Source organism: Apis cerana, linkage group LG5 (assembly GCF_029169275.1).
Source record: "Apis cerana isolate GH-2021 linkage group LG5, AcerK_1.0, whole genome shotgun sequence".
Taxonomy (NCBI): Eukaryota; Metazoa; Arthropoda; class Insecta; order Hymenoptera; family Apidae; genus Apis; species Apis cerana.
This window is the reverse complement of record NC_083856.1, coordinates 172,788-191,998: the sequence shown is the minus strand read 5'-3', so window position 1 is coordinate 191,998 and position 19,211 is coordinate 172,788. Positions and strand designations below refer to the sequence as shown.

At 21.5% G+C, this 19,211-nt stretch overlaps 2 protein-coding genes across 5 annotated transcripts; one reads left to right on the top strand and one right to left on the bottom strand.

Moving 5' to 3' along the window:
• The first annotated feature begins 387 nt into the window (after positions 1–387).
• On the top strand, positions 388–3,258 carry LOC108001298 (CAAX prenyl protease 1 homolog). Its single transcript, XM_062075636.1, has 6 exons — positions 388–594; positions 992–1,138; positions 1,239–1,442; positions 1,513–2,025; positions 2,100–2,243; positions 2,544–3,258. The coding sequence occupies exons 1-6, from the start codon at positions 493–495 to the stop codon at positions 2,760–2,762; spliced, it is 1,329 nt and encodes a 442-aa protein (XP_061931620.1). The 5' UTR covers positions 388–492; the 3' UTR covers positions 2,763–3,258.
• A 712-nt stretch (positions 3,259–3,970) lies between these two features.
• LOC108001402 (SR-related and CTD-associated factor 4) lies at positions 3,971–18,345 on the bottom strand. 4 transcript variants are annotated; one of them, XR_009829892.1, is made up of 19 exons: positions 18,154–18,345; positions 17,128–17,256; positions 16,620–16,911; positions 16,331–16,518; positions 15,948–16,223; positions 15,688–15,831; positions 15,347–15,597; positions 15,043–15,258; positions 14,729–14,862; positions 14,429–14,637; positions 14,109–14,286; positions 13,727–14,035; positions 13,366–13,593; positions 12,729–13,000; positions 12,386–12,631; positions 11,646–12,109; positions 10,041–10,321; positions 4,657–9,842; positions 3,971–4,125 (listed from the first exon to the last, which is right to left on the bottom strand). XR_009829892.1 is itself a non-coding variant. In XM_062075635.1 (19 exons), the coding sequence occupies exons 1-18, from the start codon at positions 18,181–18,183 to the stop codon at positions 9,241–9,243; spliced, it is 4,449 nt and encodes a 1,482-aa protein (XP_061931619.1). In that variant the 5' UTR covers positions 18,184–18,345; the 3' UTR covers positions 3,971–4,125; positions 9,235–9,240. The 4 variants fall into 4 exon arrangements, 1 of the variants encoding a protein (XP_061931619.1); XR_009829891.1 differs by having other exon boundaries at positions 4,770–9,842; XR_009829893.1 differs by having other exon boundaries at positions 5,317–9,842.
• Between the last annotated feature and the right edge of the window lie 866 nt (positions 18,346–19,211).

Sequence of the window (19,211 nt, the reverse complement as noted above, 5' to 3'; positions counted from 1 at the left end):
AAATAATTAAAGTTTGTATTAGATAAAGTGAGATGAAAATAGAGTGAGATTGCTTTTTCGTTGCTATTTTTTGTCATATTTTTGTTCCTTTCTTATCTAATTTAAATTACTTTTAACTGAATAAATAAACTTCAATTAATATTTTAACTTTTGTATTTTTTTTAAAATCGATCTTTTAAATGATTCACAAATATATCAATATATTATATATTATAGTGGAAATAAAACTTATTGTTAGAAATAAAAAGAGAAATAAGAGAGAAATAAAGTCATATTGTTTTAAATAAATTATACAAATATACAAACATTAAAAAATTATATTTTAAATTATATTTTTTCTTTCATCTCTATCTTTAAGTTTCATTACTACATATTCCATTCTTTTCATGATTAGACTTTTCCCGGCAATCCTGAACCTAACTTTGTTTTAGAAAAACCGGCGATCAAGATAGAATATAAAAATAAGAATTTTTATTTGTTAAATACAAAACAATGTCTAGTTTTGTAAAATTTATCGAAGAAAATATACTTTATGAAATCTTAGCCATATCATGGCTTTTGTTTCTTTGGAAATTTTATTTAGATCTTCGTCAGGTATTATATTTTATTTAATTTCTAATAACCTAAATTTTTAATTTAATGTAATTTTTAATTTTTATTTTATAATTTTATTTTAATATGAAAATAAAATTTCTTAATATACAGATTAATTATTATATACTATTTTTATTTTTTATTTTATTTTATTTTTTATATTATACTATTTTTTATTTTAATGATTTCTCAATTCTGAATTGAATATTAAAGAAACTGCATTAAATATTTATAATATTAATTATTTAATGTTATAAATTGAAAAAGAAATTATTTTTTTATAAATAATATATAATAAGTTTTGTTATTAAATAATAATTATAAAATTTAATAATAATTATTAAAATTTATAATAAATTTTTAATATATATAATAATATATAATGACTTTTTTCTAGCGTGTTTTTATGATGCGTTTAACCAACTTACCTAAATCTCTTGAAGGTTTAATGACAAAAGATGTTTATAATAAAGCACATAATTATTTATTAGATAGATTAAAGTTTGATAGTTTTGAAAGTATATATTCTGAACTTTGTACCATGGTATGAATTTTTTACTTAATTACGTGTATAAAATATATTATAATATTTAAAAAAAAATTATATAATTCCTATAATATTATATATATTTGAATATTTATAGATATTCTTGTTAACTTTATGTTATCACCGATTTTGGTTATGGAGCATTAATTTAGTTAAATATTTTGGCTTTAATGATGAAAATGAAATTCTCTTGAGTGGTATTTGTATGTTCATTTTAAGTACTGTTAATGATATAATATTTTTGCCATTTAAAGTTTATTTTACATTTGTTGTGGAACAAGCTTATGGATTTAACAAAGAGGTAAGAAAATAAAAATTTTAGTATTAAACAATGTTTTTTTATCTTGTTAATTTAATGTTATAAATTTTAGACACCATTATTCTTTGCCAAAGATCAGCTTCTTAAATTCATTGTACATCAAATAATTGTAGTACCTCTTTTATGTGCTGTAATATGGATTATAAAGAGTGGAGGAGAGTATTGTTTTCTTTATCTTTGGATATTTTTAATAGTTGCTGCACTTTTTCTTATGATCATTTATCCAGAAGTAATTGCACCAATATTTGATAAATATACACCTCTTCCAAATGGAGATTTGAAAACAAAAATTGAAGCATTAGCAGCATCAATTAATTATCCTCTTTATAAAATATTTATTGTTGAAAATTCAAAAAGATCTTCACATAGCAATGCATATCTCTATGGTTTTTATAAACATAAAAGAATTGTTTTATATGATACTTTAGTAAAGGAATATTTTAAACCAGCAAAAGATGAAGCAGATGTAAAAGGATGTAATACAGATGAAGTATTAGCAATATTAGCACATGAATTAGGACATTGGAAACACAGTCATGCATTAAAAGGATTTATATTTGGCCAAGTAAATTTTTAAATTTTTATTTATTTTTTCATATTATTTTTTATTTTTTAATTTATAAAAATATATTTTTGTAGCTACATTTATTGATGAATATTTTTCTATATGCAAAACTTATTAATTATAAACCTATATATGAAGCTTTTGGATTTATGGATATTCAACCTACATTTATAGGACTTATTATTGTTACTATGTATATTTCAAATCCTCCAAATGTGGTAAGTTTTATTTATATTTAATAATAAATTCAAAATGTTTTTGTATAATGCAAAATAGTTTGTATAATGCATTCTATTATATAAATATTTTATTTCAAAATTTTATTTGAAGTTTTATTTGAGAATTTTACTTATTAATATAAACTAATATTATAAAACTTAATTTAAAAAATTTATAGAGAATAAAACTTTAAAACTGAAAACTATTTTGTAATTTTAAAATGCAATTTATTTATATTTTATTTACATAAAATAATTATGTTTAAAATAATATTTATAAAATTTATTATAATTTTTTAGTTATTCCAATTTATAACAGTTATATTTAAAAGAAAATTTGAATTTGAAGCAGATAAATTTGCAAAAAATTTAGGACATGGAGAAGCATTGAAGAGCTCTTTAATCAAATTACAAAAGGATAATCTTAGTTATCCTCTTTATGATAAATTATATTCTAGTTGGTATCATAGCCATCCAGAACTTCTTGAAAGACTTGAAGTTATTGATAAAGAAAATTAATTTTAATATTTTTTTACATTATTTTACTACATTATATTACCTTAATATATCATAATATAATAACAATTGTAAAACATTTACATTGTATAGTATACTCATATAATGATTTTATAATTTTCAAATGATATATATAATTAAGTAATAATCATAATTAAAAATTAGAATTAAAAATAATAATATGTATACTTATGTAATTAATATTCTATAATCAAGATATATATATATATATTTAAAATTATTTGTCAAATGAAAATGTTATTTCAAATAATTATAAATAATTATATAAATGTAATTAAAATAGTAGTAAATAATTATTAATTTTTTTAATATAATTTAATTTTTAAGATAATATTAATAATTATTTTGATTCTAAATATATTATAAGAAAAATGCTTAGATTATAAATAGTATTTTTTTAAAGCATATAAAATTATACTTTTCATGTATTTTTGATTAAATTTTATTTAATTAAATTTATAATTTGAGTATGTTACAATTATGAATTATTTTTTTTTTTTAGATAATCATGTATTTCAATTTAATATTGTCATATTTTTTTATATCTAATAACATTGCATATTATAAAATATTCATCTCATAGAATAAAAAGCACGTTATTTTTTTATAAATATATTGTGTATTTATATATATATATTGATATATATTAATTTTAAATCTTTATATATAAAGAATTACTATTTTTTTAATTAGATGTATAAAGTTAAAATATAGAATGTTATATGTACTGTTATGCATAAACTAGTCATATTTAATATAAATATAAAATTTCCATTAAATTTTATTATTTTTCAGAAAATTAAAGCAATGAAATATTATTATATGTATATTTGTTATACAATTTTTAAATTTGAGTATATATATATATAAAAAATGTCATATAGAAATTTTTTTAGATCTTTTTTAATATCTCAAATTTTTAATAATAGTATGTAATTAAAAATCAAAATTTGACATAAAAAATTTAAATAAAAAAAAAGTAAATATAAGAAATGCATTATTTTTTTTATTTAATATGTTATTTAAATCAATTAACTATTTTTTATGGAAATACGATATATCATTTCAATAATTCAATAATTTTAATCAATAATAATTAAAGCAAAAAATCTTATGTTAAAATTATAAAATAGTTATAAACAAAAAATAAAAAATTAGAAAATTAAAATATAAGAAAGTAATAAAAATAATTAACTTAAATTATTTAATATAATATGATATATGCTCATATCATTATACATTTATATCTCAATTTTATTAAAATGCTTATGTTTACAATAAATACATAAGATTGAGGAAAAATCACATAATAGATCCATTTGTTCCATTTCAAGATGTATTGTGCCTGAAACAAATAATATTAAAATATATTTTTAATATCTCAAATTATTTAATTGGAATTATATATAATAAAAATATAATTATACACTTAAAAATATAATTGGTTTCAAATAAAAATTGATCTATATAATTTTTATAAAAAATATATATATGAAATTAATATTAGTTTCATAATTTTTAATTTACTTTTTAATTATTAATTTTAAATAAAATATAATAAAATATCATTTTGTTTCATTTATAAGAAAGATTAAAAGAAAAATTTATCAAAAAAATTCATCAAATTTAATTATTTATGTTAATGATCCTCATATATTAATATGTTCAATAATCATTACTTTTTGGCTAGTCAAATAAGAAGTTTTAAATGTAAATTATATGTTTTTTACAGTTTTGATATATATATAAATTAAATTATATGATAAAAATCAAGATATTTGATATTTATTAAGCAAAACAGATTTGAACAAATAAAATTTTAAAAAATAGAAAAAGTGATTCTTTTATAATTCATAATTAAAATAATAACACATACTAGTCTACAAATGTTATATTATGCATTTTTTTTGTATATAACTTGCAATATATTTTGTAAAAATGTTTATATTTTTTTGTTTTTAGCAAAAAATTATATGAAATCATTCTTACTGCTTATTAAGTTATAATTGATAATGGTATAATTAATTGTTATAAAAAAATATTAATTTTCGTTTTATATTGAAAATTTATTATTCTTTAAATATTTAAATGTTCTTAGTTTTTTTAAATATTCAAATCTTATATTCAAAGTATTTTCTATATTGGATCATTTAATATTTGATGTTTTTTAAATGAATATGAATAAAAATTCGAGGTTAATGTATACTCAAGATTTTATATTCGATATTCTATCAACTATGTATTTTTGCGCATGTGCATATCAATGTGCATATTTTTTTATCGATGTCAATACAGGTTACAAAATATATTATATTTGATTGAAAAGAAAATAATTTTAAATTAAACAAAAATTATATATAACATATAGAAATTATAATCAAGCATAAATAAGTTAAATTCAATTAAAATATTACAAATAATAATACTGCTATTATAAAGAATATTAAAAATAATGATCTTTGCATTTATATTTGTTTTGTTAAATTCTATCATTATTTATCATATAATATTTATAAATATGTAAATAGATATTTACACAAATGATTCATTAATTCTTCATAAATAAATTACTCGCAATTTTTTGTTATTTGACTTCTGAAAAAGAAACAGAATTTTATGTTTGAACTCCGGAGTGGTGCACGGGCTTCTTATGCTTATAGTATTTTGAATTATGATACTCTTTTTTTTCTTAATCTTTTTACTATTAGGAATTTATAATATGATTTATTTGAAAAACTAACATTCTGGACGAACTTAAACTTATATTAAAAATCATAAAACGATTTTTGAATATGATAATATAAACTCATTTTTTTACAAAATTTATTATAAAATCTAATATTATTAAATAAAATTTAACATAAGTAACTTTAATAGAAATTTCTATTATTAGATAAAACAATAATATTTATATTTTTAATTTATCAATAAAATTGTTTTTTATTTAATAATAATAATATTTCAATTCACATTTATTGCACATCATTTATGCATTATAATTATATATTTTTTTAATTATTAAAATAATACGATGTAAGTAAATATTATATAATGAAATTCAAAATTTTAACTTTTACTTAATAAAAATTCATAGAATAAATCAAATTCAATGTTTTTTTTAATCGTAATGATTAAACACAAAGTTTTTAAAAAATTTCAGAAATTCAGAAATATATTAAAATTAATTAACATTATCTTAAAATAAATTTTTTCGCTTCATTAAGAATATAATAAACATGTTTCATCTTTTTGTATAAGTTTGTCCAGAATGTAATATGTATAAATAAATAAATAAATAAATAAATGAATATATATATATATATATATATACATATATACATACATATATATATATACATATATATATACATGGTGTATGTGCATATGTGTGCTCGCGTGTGTGTCTGTATGTCTACCTACATAAATATTATGAGTAAAACACAACAGTACCTTGCACTTGGCGCTCAGTTTGAGCGTAAGCGACCTGGTGGCTGGTGTTCCATCGTCGTATGGCGACAGAGAGAGAGACTCACGCAAGTATGTGAATACACAAGTATGAGTACTGAATAAGTATCTAAAGCTGAAAAGATTTAATTCCATTCCGAATATCATTTCAAATATTTAACTTTTATTGTTTCAGAAATTTCTCCGTTTTATATCAAAATTTTTATTGAAATTTCTGATTTCTTTAAATTAAATTTCTTTAATATATTATTCGATATTCGGAGGAAAAATTTTTCAGACATAAATTGCATAGTAAAAGAATTAGATAGAATAATATATTAGTTAAAATAGACTTAATAATTATTTTAAAAACATTTAGTAATTGATAGCATAAAATATTTTCTTTTAATGCAAATTAAAAAAATAAATAAATTTGTATAATCATCAGAATAATAATCATATTTAATGTTAAGTAACAATTATATTTATTATATTTTTATATTTTAATTTTTTTTATTAATAATAAAAAAGAAATATTCTTTTTTTATATTTTGCTTATAAAAAATTAGCTAAGATATTTATTAAAAAATAAATATATTTATTAAAAAAGATTATAGTAAATCAATTGATGATGATTTGGCTCACAACTAGTTTAATGTTCAAACTATTTTTTGGAAGTAATTTAGAAACTTTCCTATAAGTTGATTAAACAATTAAACTTATTGTGATATAAATAAAGATTGATAAAAATAAAAAATTAATCAAACCAGTCATATAAATAATGATAAATAAAATTAATAAATAATGACTAATTATCTTGATTTTATTATGAAGACTCCCAGACAAAATCTCTTAAAAATAATTTTATACATTATTAAAGTTATATATTTGATGCCTATTAGGAAAAAGATAAAGACAATTCTGGGAGCCAGCGGAATGAAAGGCTGTTATTCTGCTTATGAAGAAAGATGTTATATAGAAAATATTTATTTTTTGTTTGATTGAGCCGCACCGAACATCAGTGCTATATATATTTTCACTTTACTTTCTCTCTCTTTTTTCTTTTTTCATAGTCAATTACATACATGCAAATATTTGTCAATTTTTACATTTTCCTTTCATACAAACGTATACATACACACATGCATGCGTGCAAGCACGCATCTATATCCACACATACATACGTATACATATATTATATATATATATATATATATATATATATATATATATAATCTCTCTCTCTATCTAATTAAATATTTGGAGTAGAATCTTGCTTATCCGAATTCACATTTTTTTTAATTATTTAATTTTTTTATTTTATAAAAAATACGAAAATTTTAGTTCTTATTTATATTGAATAAAAAAATCTAATTAAAATGAATATTAATATATTTTTATTTTTAAAGTTGTTCTTTCAAACATATCTTACGAATATTATATGAATATTAATATAATATATTCAAATAAAATGAAAAATTATTTGAATTCAATCAGTTACTGATCTTTTTATCTATTATATAATTTTATTATTATCTCTATATATAAAGTATTAATATATTCGTTGAAAGAAGAGAAAAGTTGCAAAGTTAATTCTAGGAACAAACAAAAAAAAAAAATCAATTGAAGCTTATTTATTACATTATAATTGAAGTTTTCATTAAATAAAGCTAATAGAATGAAACTATTGTCTTCGTTATATCGTTATTATCTCTATTCATGCTCGTTTCATTTAATATATACTTAAATTAAAAATAATTTAATAAATAATCAATATTTTCATATATAAGTTTTTGTATTTATTATCTAAAGTCGTTTCTTCAAACGTATCTTACGAATATATTAACATTCTATATATTCTTAAAATTTAGTTGAACAATGAAATTCAATCAAGGAAAAATATTTATAGTTTTTAGAATATACGGTTAATCAAGATTCTATTATTAAGATTTATTTATCTATACAGTATTGATTTAAATATATATATTTAATTTCTTTGACTATTTGGAAATATAAAAAAAAAATATTAAAAAATCATTTGATGAATAATAATAGTAAACATAAAAATTGTATTTATATTTTTCTTCTTTTGAAGTAGATTTACATATTTTTGTAAAAAAAAATTAATATTTATTACTTTTGATTATTTTTTACATATTAAAAATAAATTAATTTAATTTAATTTTTTTTAGAAAAGTATTAAAATATAATTTAATAAAACTATTGAATTAATAATTTAAAATCTTTTCTTATTCAAAATAGAAAATATATTTACTCATTTTAGAATCAAACATTTTTTTATATTTCCAAAAGTTTAGAGAAATAGTTAAATATATAAATTTAAATTGAATATATTGTGTATATTTTTGTTCACTACGAAAATACAAAAGTATTTACAATTCAATAAATAAGTCGTCTTGGAGTATCCACAGATCATAAGTCCTGTGTTCAAAACTCACAATTTCTTACATTATCAAATTGACAAAATCAATTTGTTTGAAACTTGAAATCCTGAATTAAAGATATCTTATTATGTTCAATCGATGATATATTTATATTATTTTTATTTTATACATTGTAAAATAATATAAAATAATTATTTAAATATAAAAAATGGTATAGATTGAAAAATTAGTAAAAATATTTTTTTTACTAATATATTTTTCTAAAAAATATGATATTTTAAATTTATATAAGAATTTATTAATTTAAAGTAAATTAAAATCTTGTATTTTTTTAAATTTTATTTATTATAATTTCTTTGTTATATTTACTTCTTAAGATCTATCTTTAACAAGCAATAATTTCATCAATATTACAGAGAATAAAATTAAAACGACATATTATTATTTTTAACAATAATTATCATCGATTGAATATAATTATTTTAAAATTCAGTATTCCATTTTCTAAAATTGATTGTTTCAATTTGACCTAATTTGAAGCGAATTCTCCCTCACACCACTCCATAGAGTAAGAAAAAATTTTAAAGAGAATAATCGCTTTTTACTTTGGTCTAAGAATCCCTGCGATCCTCTTCTTCTTCCTTCTTCATTTCAATGACTTCTTGATTTGCCTCAATCGTTTCTTTTAATTCTTCTTTTTGTTCATTAGAGATTATTTCCTTTATTCCAATTTCTTCTTTTTCCTCTTCTTTCACTATTTCCTCTTCCTTTATAGGTTCTTTTTCTTCAACATTTGTAGATATTGATTCTTGTTCTTTTGATTCTTCCACTTCTTCTCCAGATGGACTTACATTAGCCCATCTTGATTTTCGTCCCCTATTTCGATTTTCTCTTTCCATGTTACTTGAATGTTTATTATTACCTTTTTTATCTCTAAGATTATCTCTTTGTAAGTGATTCTCTGAGTCAGAAGACCAAGAACCAGGAGGAAGTTCCTGATTTCTCCAGGGAACAGCAGATTCTGGAGGAATAATAGATGGTGGACCCATAGGTCCAAAAGGTGGTCTGACATGGGGACGAATATCATCAAAGGGAGGTCTAAAAAAGGCATCTGATTCTCGGGGATCGAATGGTGGTCCACGAGGTCCGAAAGGCCTCATTCCAGGACGAAGAGGACGGGGTCCCAAGCCTCGCGGATGGAACATTAATGGACCTATAAAACAAAAATTTGTTAAATTTTATTTATTTATTCAATTCTTATTTATTTATTAAGAAATGTATATAAAAAATTATTTATATCTATTTTAAATACGTAAATAAATGAAAAAATTAATCAATAACTTAATGTTCTTTAAAAATAATCTAATATTAAATTTTTCTTTTTTTTCATAAAAAATGAAAATATTTTTACCTGGTCCGCGAACTCCTAAGGGAGTTGGACGTGGTCCAAATCCATCAGGATGTCCGGGTCTTGGACCTCTAGGTCCCATGATTGGTGGCATTCCAAATATAGGATCGATTCCAAAAAATTCTCGTCTCCTAGGTTCAAAATCACCTCGGTCAAGATGCCCTCTTGGATCGAAATTATCTTGAAGTCGCGGATCAAAACCATCTCGTCTTATTTCATAATCAAATCGATCTCGATCATCAAGTGGTCTTCTTCCTCGTACTTCAGATCTATCGAATTCCTCTCTTTGAAAAATAATTAATAATTTATATTTAAATATATATAATTAATATTTAAACTTTAAATATAATTATATTTTTATATTTAATTATAGTTAATATTTTAAAAATTGAACTATTATATTAATTTTTTTTAAAGAATATGAATTCTTTCTTAATAAGTAGTATTCCTTAATAAATGATTTTGAAGAAAAACTAATTTTATTTGTATATAATTATATATGTTTTACAAATGTTTCATTTAATTGAATTTAGTCTGGAATATCTAACAAGAAATTAAAGTTATTAAAAAATATTTTAATTAAAGATATTTGGATACATATATTATATGATGCAAATTATTTTTTGTAGGTCGAATAGTAGAGAGAATAGTATAGTAGAGATTCCAAAATTAATTTTATTTTTTTAAATTCATTTAATTTATTTGAATTCCTATAAAAAAGTATTAATTTTATATTGAAAAACATTTAGAACATGTAAAAGATAATTTAAATATTGTGAATATTATTAAAATTTGAAAAAGAATAATTGTCTGAGATTAATACTAGTTCAATAGGATTTTCGCAAATATATAAAAACAAAACACATATTTCTTTTATTAGTCGAATGGCTTCGTTTCTCTAGCATGTATTATATTTCATTTATTTTATGTAATTGAAAATGATAGTTAATAAAAAAAATTCATATTTTTATATCTATCCAAGATTTGTTCTAGAACCAATTACAGTCATTTTATATTATCTGATTTTCATCATCCAGTTGAAAATAAATGTCGATTGATTATTGATACAATGTATAAACGTTATATCAATAATCATTTTCAATTGGATGATAAAAATTGGAGGGCATAAATTGAACAAATTGAAAAAAAATTTATAAATGATTATCATCTTTTTGATCTTCGAATTTTGATAGGATAAAAATTATTTAATATTTAATACTTTTTTATAGAAAATAAAAAAAAATCTAAATCAATCTATTAATGCAATGAGATAAATTGATTAATCAATTCAAAATTTTATGAGTTTAATTAAAAAAGCGAAATTGATTTTGAAATCTCGTTCATCATTTGGCTTGTGAAAAAATTCTTTGCATAATATATTGCTTATTTAAATTAAATAGTTTTTGTTAAAACATTTTTTTGATAATTTTAATTTCTGGTAAAATATTTGACCATATTCAATTAAATAAAATATTCTATATATTCATATTTCATTGTATATTCTTATATGCTTATAATAATTGTATTTATTTCTATGATAATTTATTTATTTTTGTTTATTTTATTAATTATAAAATTAAAATTAATGTACATAAAATTATATTTTACCTTTGTTCTCTGAGTGGTCCAAGTCTTCCAAAATCTTCTACTCTTTGCTGTCCATGTATTCTATTATCAAATTCTTCTTGATATATTCCTCCTTGCAACCTTGGAACATCCATAAATTCCTCGTGTATCTGTGATCCTCTGTGACTTCTTCCAAAATTTTGTCTATCTCTTTGTTGTTGATATTCTCTTGGATCTTGTGGATTACGAAAATCTGGTGGTCGAGCTGGGAAATCACTTCTTTCTTGAGGTAAACCAAATTTTGGTAAATCCATCAAAGAAGAAAGAGGTTCTCCACGTGTTGATCGAGAATCATCAAAATTTCTATCAGATCTATCTCGTTCTTGACGATTACGAGGAATTATTCGATCAACACGATCTTCAAGCGGCAGTGTACCATCAGCCAATTGACGCAAACGATCTGCTAAACTTGGTTTGCTATCTTTTTTTGGAGTAGATTCGTTTTCCTAAATACAAATATTTTATCAAAATTGATTTAATAATTGAAATTATAAACAAAATAAAATTTTTTATTAATTTAAACCATTTATATAATTATATATTTTGTATAATTTTTTAAAACTTTTTATCTCTAATATTTTAATATTATATATTAAATTATTTAACAATAATAATTTAATATATTATATTTTAATATTTAATAAAACTAATAAAATCAATACAATCTTTAGTTTCATACCTTCTAATTTATAATCTATAATCTTCTTTTAATAATAAATTACCTGAAGATTTTGAGTTTGTGGATTTCCTTCCCGATTTTCTCTGTTTTCTCTTTCTCTTCTATCATCTCTATCTCTATCTCTAAGATCTCTTCTGCGATCACGTCCTCTATCTCTTCCTCTACCTCTGTCTCTTCCACGATCCATTCTAGAATCATTACCTTCTCTATCTCTATGCGATAAATGTGTTTCTCTATCTCTTCTTTCTCTATTTTCACGATCTCTTTCTCTTTCTTTATAATCTCGAGGCTATTATTATATTTAAAGCAGAAGTCAAAATAATTTTATATAATAATATATAAGACAAAATTATTATTGTTAAAATAAATAAATAATATATATTTACTTCTACTTGTTGATCAGATTCTATTCGCTCTTCATTTTGTGGAAGTTGTTGTTCAGTTAAATTATTTTTATTCTTTGCTCCGTTTGAATTTTGTGGCATTGCATCTTCCATTTCCACATCCATATCATCACCAGAATGTTGTTGAGGTAGTTGCATTTGTAAGGGTGCAGAAGGTCCTACACCATATGGTTGACGTAACATTGGTAAATTTGGCATTCCTGTTTCCGTTGTTGGCGGTGGAACTCCTATCGGAGGAACATTATGTGGCATACCTAAAAATAGAATTTTAAATTTTTATAATTTTTATAATTCTTTGTATTTAGGTTTCATTTCGTAAATGAAATATTATATATAAGATGTTAATATATTTAACAAAACATTTTTGAAAAATCAAATTTAGAAGTCAAAACAAATATAAAATATATGATTGAGATTTATTTATTAAATTATAAACAAATTAAATCTCATGATGAAATCAAATGATAATATGATTTAAATCTTCGTCTTATTTCATTTGATGCAATTTTAAATTGCTTATAATTTAATAAATAGATTTATTCAATATTTTTATATATTAATATTTATGTTTATCGATTCTTAAAAGTGCCTCACGAATATATTAATTTTATATACATACCAGTAGAATTAGGTTTATCAGAAGGTGCTGCTGGAGCTGGTAAAGGAATTTGAGTTAATAAACCAACGCCAACACTTGCTCCAAATGGAGAATTTACAGGTGGCGTTAACATAGTTTGCATCATTCCTGGTGGTCCTAATAAACTTTGCATATTTGGAGGTGGCACACCTATGGGAACATTTGGCATTAAACTATGTGCCATTGGTAATCCCATTGGTCCAATCATACCTAGATAATAAATAAATAAATAAATAAATAAATAAATATATATATATATATTTATAACTTAATAATAATATATTAATAAAATTAGAAAAAAATATTGATTTTTTTATTAAATTTCTTTTAAATAATTACGTACGAGGAACTCCTGGCATTGTGAAAGCAGGTGGCATCATCTGTAATTGTGTATTTGGTGGTGCTAAAAGCGCAGCTGATGTAGGAGGTCTAATTGGTGGAGGTTGACTTGTATCAATTACTTGTTGTTGTTGTTGACCTTGTTGCTGAGTTTGCTGTTGAGATTGTTGCTGTTGAGCGCTAGTTGAAGGTTGCATTACATTTACCATACCATCTGCTAAATTTGGTATTCCAGTAGCTGCAACTAATGCTTGTTGTTGTAATTGCAACTGTTGTTGGAGCACATCTGCAGTTCCGGAATGCTTTAATTTACCTATACATTATTAATGATTTATAAAAATTTATAATCTATTCAAAACTTAATAATGAAGTATAATTTTTTTAACCTTTTAAATTGGGCGGTAGAGTGTCCTCATCAATCATACCTCCTTCTTCTAATAGTTCTAAATCTTGATCAGTAACATTAACTAATTTATTCCAAGGAATATAACTAACTCCTAATTCAACTTCCCAATAATCTTTCCATTCCTTTCCTTTTACTCCTTTTCCTGGTGCCCAAGCTAACTAAAATATATTAAAAATTTTATTATTATAAAAAACATTTTTCATTATTATATAGGAATTTAATTAATAATAGATTTATAAATAAAAATTTTTTTGTAAAAATAAGTATTACATTGATATGTCTAAAAACAATCAAACTTACAGTGATTGCTTTTCCTTGCATTTTATGATTTTTAAGCTTAGTAAGAGCCCGGTATGCATCTTGTCTTCTATTCATACATATAAAGGCGCAACCTCTAGGTGAAATTAAATCTATACTAACAATGTCACCAAATTCTCCAAACGTATCTGAAAGTTCTTCTTGATGTACCAATTTTGATAAATGTCCTACCCAAAGAGTAGTACTACAAACTGCAAATAAATATTAGATTCATTTTAAAAAAAGATAAAAAAAGAAATTCAAAGAAAAGAGAAACAGATATATATATATAAACATAATTACCACTTAATTTATCTCTCACAATTGGTGGCAATCCTCGTTTACGTCTTTCTCTTTCTTTTTCTCGTTCTTCTTCAGTCATTTTTTCTCGACTATCCTCTCGTTTTCTGTCACGACCTCTATCTCTTGATCTAGATCTGTAATATAATAGTAATTTAAATAATTTACAATCATAATTTAAATAATATATTATTAATTCTTGAATGCTAATAAAATAATAATGACATAATAAAATATATATAAAATAATATAAAAATATATTTATATAAATAAATTATTCAACAATATATTTATATAGTAAAAATATATAAAATTACCTTCTTCTTCTAGATCTACTTCTTGATCGAGATTTTCTATCTCTGTCTCGATCTCGATCTCGATCTCTATCTCTATCTCTATCTCTATCTCTATCTCTATGTCTTGGTGATCTAGAACGACTATGATGTCTGTATCGATCAGGCGATCTACTTTGTGATCTTGTATTTTCACAATTTACAATTTCTACACTGCTACTATCTCGTCTTGCGCCATTTCTATGAACGATTTATTAAATTAGTTATAATAAAGATTAAAATAAATAAATTAAAATCGAAATTTTATAAAAGAGACTAAAAAGAATACCCAGAATAATCTTGTGTGTCTTGCCGTTCATCCAGAAGCGGACTTTTTTGATTTTGATGCGTTTGTTGATTTATCTGCCTAATATTTGATAAAGGTTGAGAGGCATATGGTAGAGCTGGTGGATAACCAGGAGGTGGTTGACTCATATCTTGTATGACGCCGCTATTTACATTTGTTGTATATGTACTTTGTTGACTTGGTTTCAAGATATCCGAAGGTTTTAATTCACATTCTGACGCAAATGGTAAATTCTAAAATGAAAATTGATTTACAACAAAAAATTAATCTTTTTTATATTTATATAACTAAAAAAAGAAATATTTTTATTATCAATAACATACAGGAACAGTTTGAGCTAAATGCTTATCAAATTCTTCTTCTTGCTGTTTCATTTGTTGAAGCTTTCGCATTTTTTCTTCTGTTTCATGTTGTGAAGAAGTACTTCCTTGCATTGTTTGTTGTAATGTTTGAAGTTGTCTCAAAACCTATATTATTAATTCAAAGAATAATTCAATGAATAAATTAAATAATTTATTCCTAATATTATATTTTTTTATTTATATAAGTAAATCATAATAATGTTAAAATTATTAATTTGTACCTCTGGATTTGTTAAAAGAAGTCCAAGACTTTCTAGACTATTTCCAGTTGAAAGTGTATTATGTTGACCAGTATTAGATGTTGTTGTTGCTGCTGGCGAATTAGCAACAACAACATCATCATCTTCTTCTTCACCATAATCAAAATCTAAGAGTTTTTTATCAAATTTTACAGAACTTTTTTGTTCATTCGATTCTTGCTTTTTTAATAACAATTGTTGTAAATGTTGTAATTGATCAAGAAAAGAAGCATCCATTTGATTTGAATTTGATTGCCCCTAAAAATGTTATAATTAAAATATATTGATTTGACAAACAATATATATAAACAAATATATAAATTAAAAATAAAATATAAACTATATTACATATAAGCTAAACTTACTAAAAGTTTATTAGCATTAACTATATTTGCTGTCTCCATTTTTGTTTGTGCAAGCCAAGCAGGATCAATTGGTTTTGCAGAAGAAAATATTTTTTGATCTTTTACTGCATTTTTTGCAGTTAAAGGTGGAGTTTTTATAGAAGTACCAGTATTACTAACATTATTTGTTGAAGAAATATTCAATGTACCTAAAAATAATAATGAATATTCAATATCTGATATGATATTGATTTCACAGATATTTTATATACTATAAACAATTTTATATACTAAATCACAGTCATTTTACCATTAGTATTAACTACTTGTTCTTTATGTATTGGATGATTTGGATCCGCAAGATCAAATAAAGGTTGTATTACTTCTGAAGGAAAAACTGCATTTTTTTGCCAAAGATTTAAAACTCTTATTACTTTACTTTTATCTTCTTGAGGACATTTCAAAAGATTTAAGAAAGTAGTTTGCATGTTCTTAGCAAAGCGTGGAGCAAAAACATCTTTCTCTACTCCAAACTGATGTCTAGATTGGCGTACAATTGAATCAATAACATACAATCCGGGCACTTTGTATTCTGGTTTACACTGTAACATAAAATTAATATATTATATCAATATAAATATAATACTAATATAATATAATATAACTAATATAATATAAAACTAATTTTATAATTTAATTTTAAAAAATTTATTATTTTTTATAATATAAAATAATATTTTATAAAACTTAACTTATAAAACTATAATTACATTATATTAATATATACAAAATTATAAGAATAATTTTATATGACTTACTTTTTGAATAAATTTTTCAACACTTTGCACAACATGTTTATAAAATTTAATTGCTTTAATTGCACCCCTAGTTAAAGAATTCATTTTAGCTTTTGAAATTGGTGGTTTGACATCATACAAAGCTGAAAGCTGAAAAGAAATAATTAAATTCTAAATTAAATAATTATAATTTCTTTCTTGAATTAAATTTATTATTCAAGAATAAATTCATAAATTTAAATTTCAATTTATTAGTAAAAATTAATTACTTTTAAATTTCTATTAATCATATTCTATTAATCCATAATAAATAAAAATAAATAAAAAAAATTAATAACATATTATATTTAATTCCTTGATCAAAAATTGTATTTAAATTTTAAAGAATAATAATTAATTAAATTTTTAAATATAAAAAAATATAGAATTAATATTATTAAAATTTATTTTTCACATAAATATTGTATACATTTAATTTTTACATTTAATTAATTTAAACTCAATAATATATCTATAAATATCAATAAAATCTAATTGATTAAAAAAATTAAATAAGTTTATATTAAAATTATTATAATTGTTTAAAATCTCTTTTATTGCTTCTTATTCTTTTTACTTTTATGATATTAATTTTATAATATAAATTAAACACAATTATATTAAAATATATATATAATAATTATATATTTTTTTCTTTCCATTATAGAAATTACAAAAATTTTAATAATAACATTATGTGTTACAAATTATATTTTAAATCACAATAAAGATTCTCTTTGAGTTCTATCCTTCTTTCTTACATATAGAGATGGTTTCTCCCTCTTTCTTATACATTAAGAAATCAAAGCATTCTTTGAAGATTAAAATCATTCGAATTTTCATACAACAAACAGCAAAGAGATAAGAAAAATATTTTTTTTAAACTTTTACTTTTGTATCGTTTTCAACTTCGAAAAGTAAAAAAGAAAAAGAAAAAGGAAAGAGAAACGAGAAAAAAAGAGGGAGAGTCGGCGGGCTAGAAAAAGAATCAAGGATAAGTTAACTTACCTCTGCGTTAAATGCCTTAACCGCTTCCATTCTGATGAAGGTGCAAAGCACCAAATATTTGCTATGTTTCACAGAAATCCGTGATTCTTGGGACGTTCAATGTTTTTGCGATAAATCGCATGTCTCAACTCAGGGCGCACTGTCTAGCTGGGCCATGCTACTCAAGATGGCGGCGCTATTTCCCGAAAGACATCGCGGGGCGGTGATGCATGACGTCACATGCCGCTATGCACAGTCGGTAACAAGTTACACTTTAATACCGATTATTGTTCACCAATCAAATTTGATTATAAATGAAATCAATTTAAATTTTTGTTTCTTCATAATTCACTTATTCAATAATTAATTAAATTTTAACAAAATATCATGAAATAATATTCAAGATATAAAAATAATTAATAATATAGAAAAAGAATATTAATATAAGAATATTAATATACATAGCAAACAATTTGATTATAAAGTGGCATCAAATTGATATCAAATCTCTATAAAATTTAAGTATAAAACCTTATCCATTCACATGTCACTATTATATATCAATTTTAATGTCAAACCTTGTACTAAATTTTGACACTAAATTTGCATCAATAACAAATCAAACTTTGATACATAACCTGATGTTTTTTTGTTTCTTAAATACAAAACAAATTTTTATTATTGTAGTTATAAATAGATATAAAATTAGCATAAAATATATTTTGTAGTCTTAATGCTATAAATCAGCTTTTTAAATAATTCAAAAATATTTTTAAAAATAAATAAAATATATAAAATATTTATAATTATTTATTTTTTCTATAAAAATATATATTTATAATTTGCTGTTATATATAACAATTAGATTTAAGTTATAGCTTTTAATTTAATTGCAAATAGCAATTTTATCCTAATTATCCTAATTTTTTTAATTGTATATCGTTATTCCTTTTTTTAATTTTTTTTTTTTTGAATAATTATTCAAAAGAAATTGTGTTTTTTATTTCACATCCTTCCCTTTATTATGAACCAATAAACCAAACGTAAAAAAAGAAAATTAGACAAAATATTAATATTAT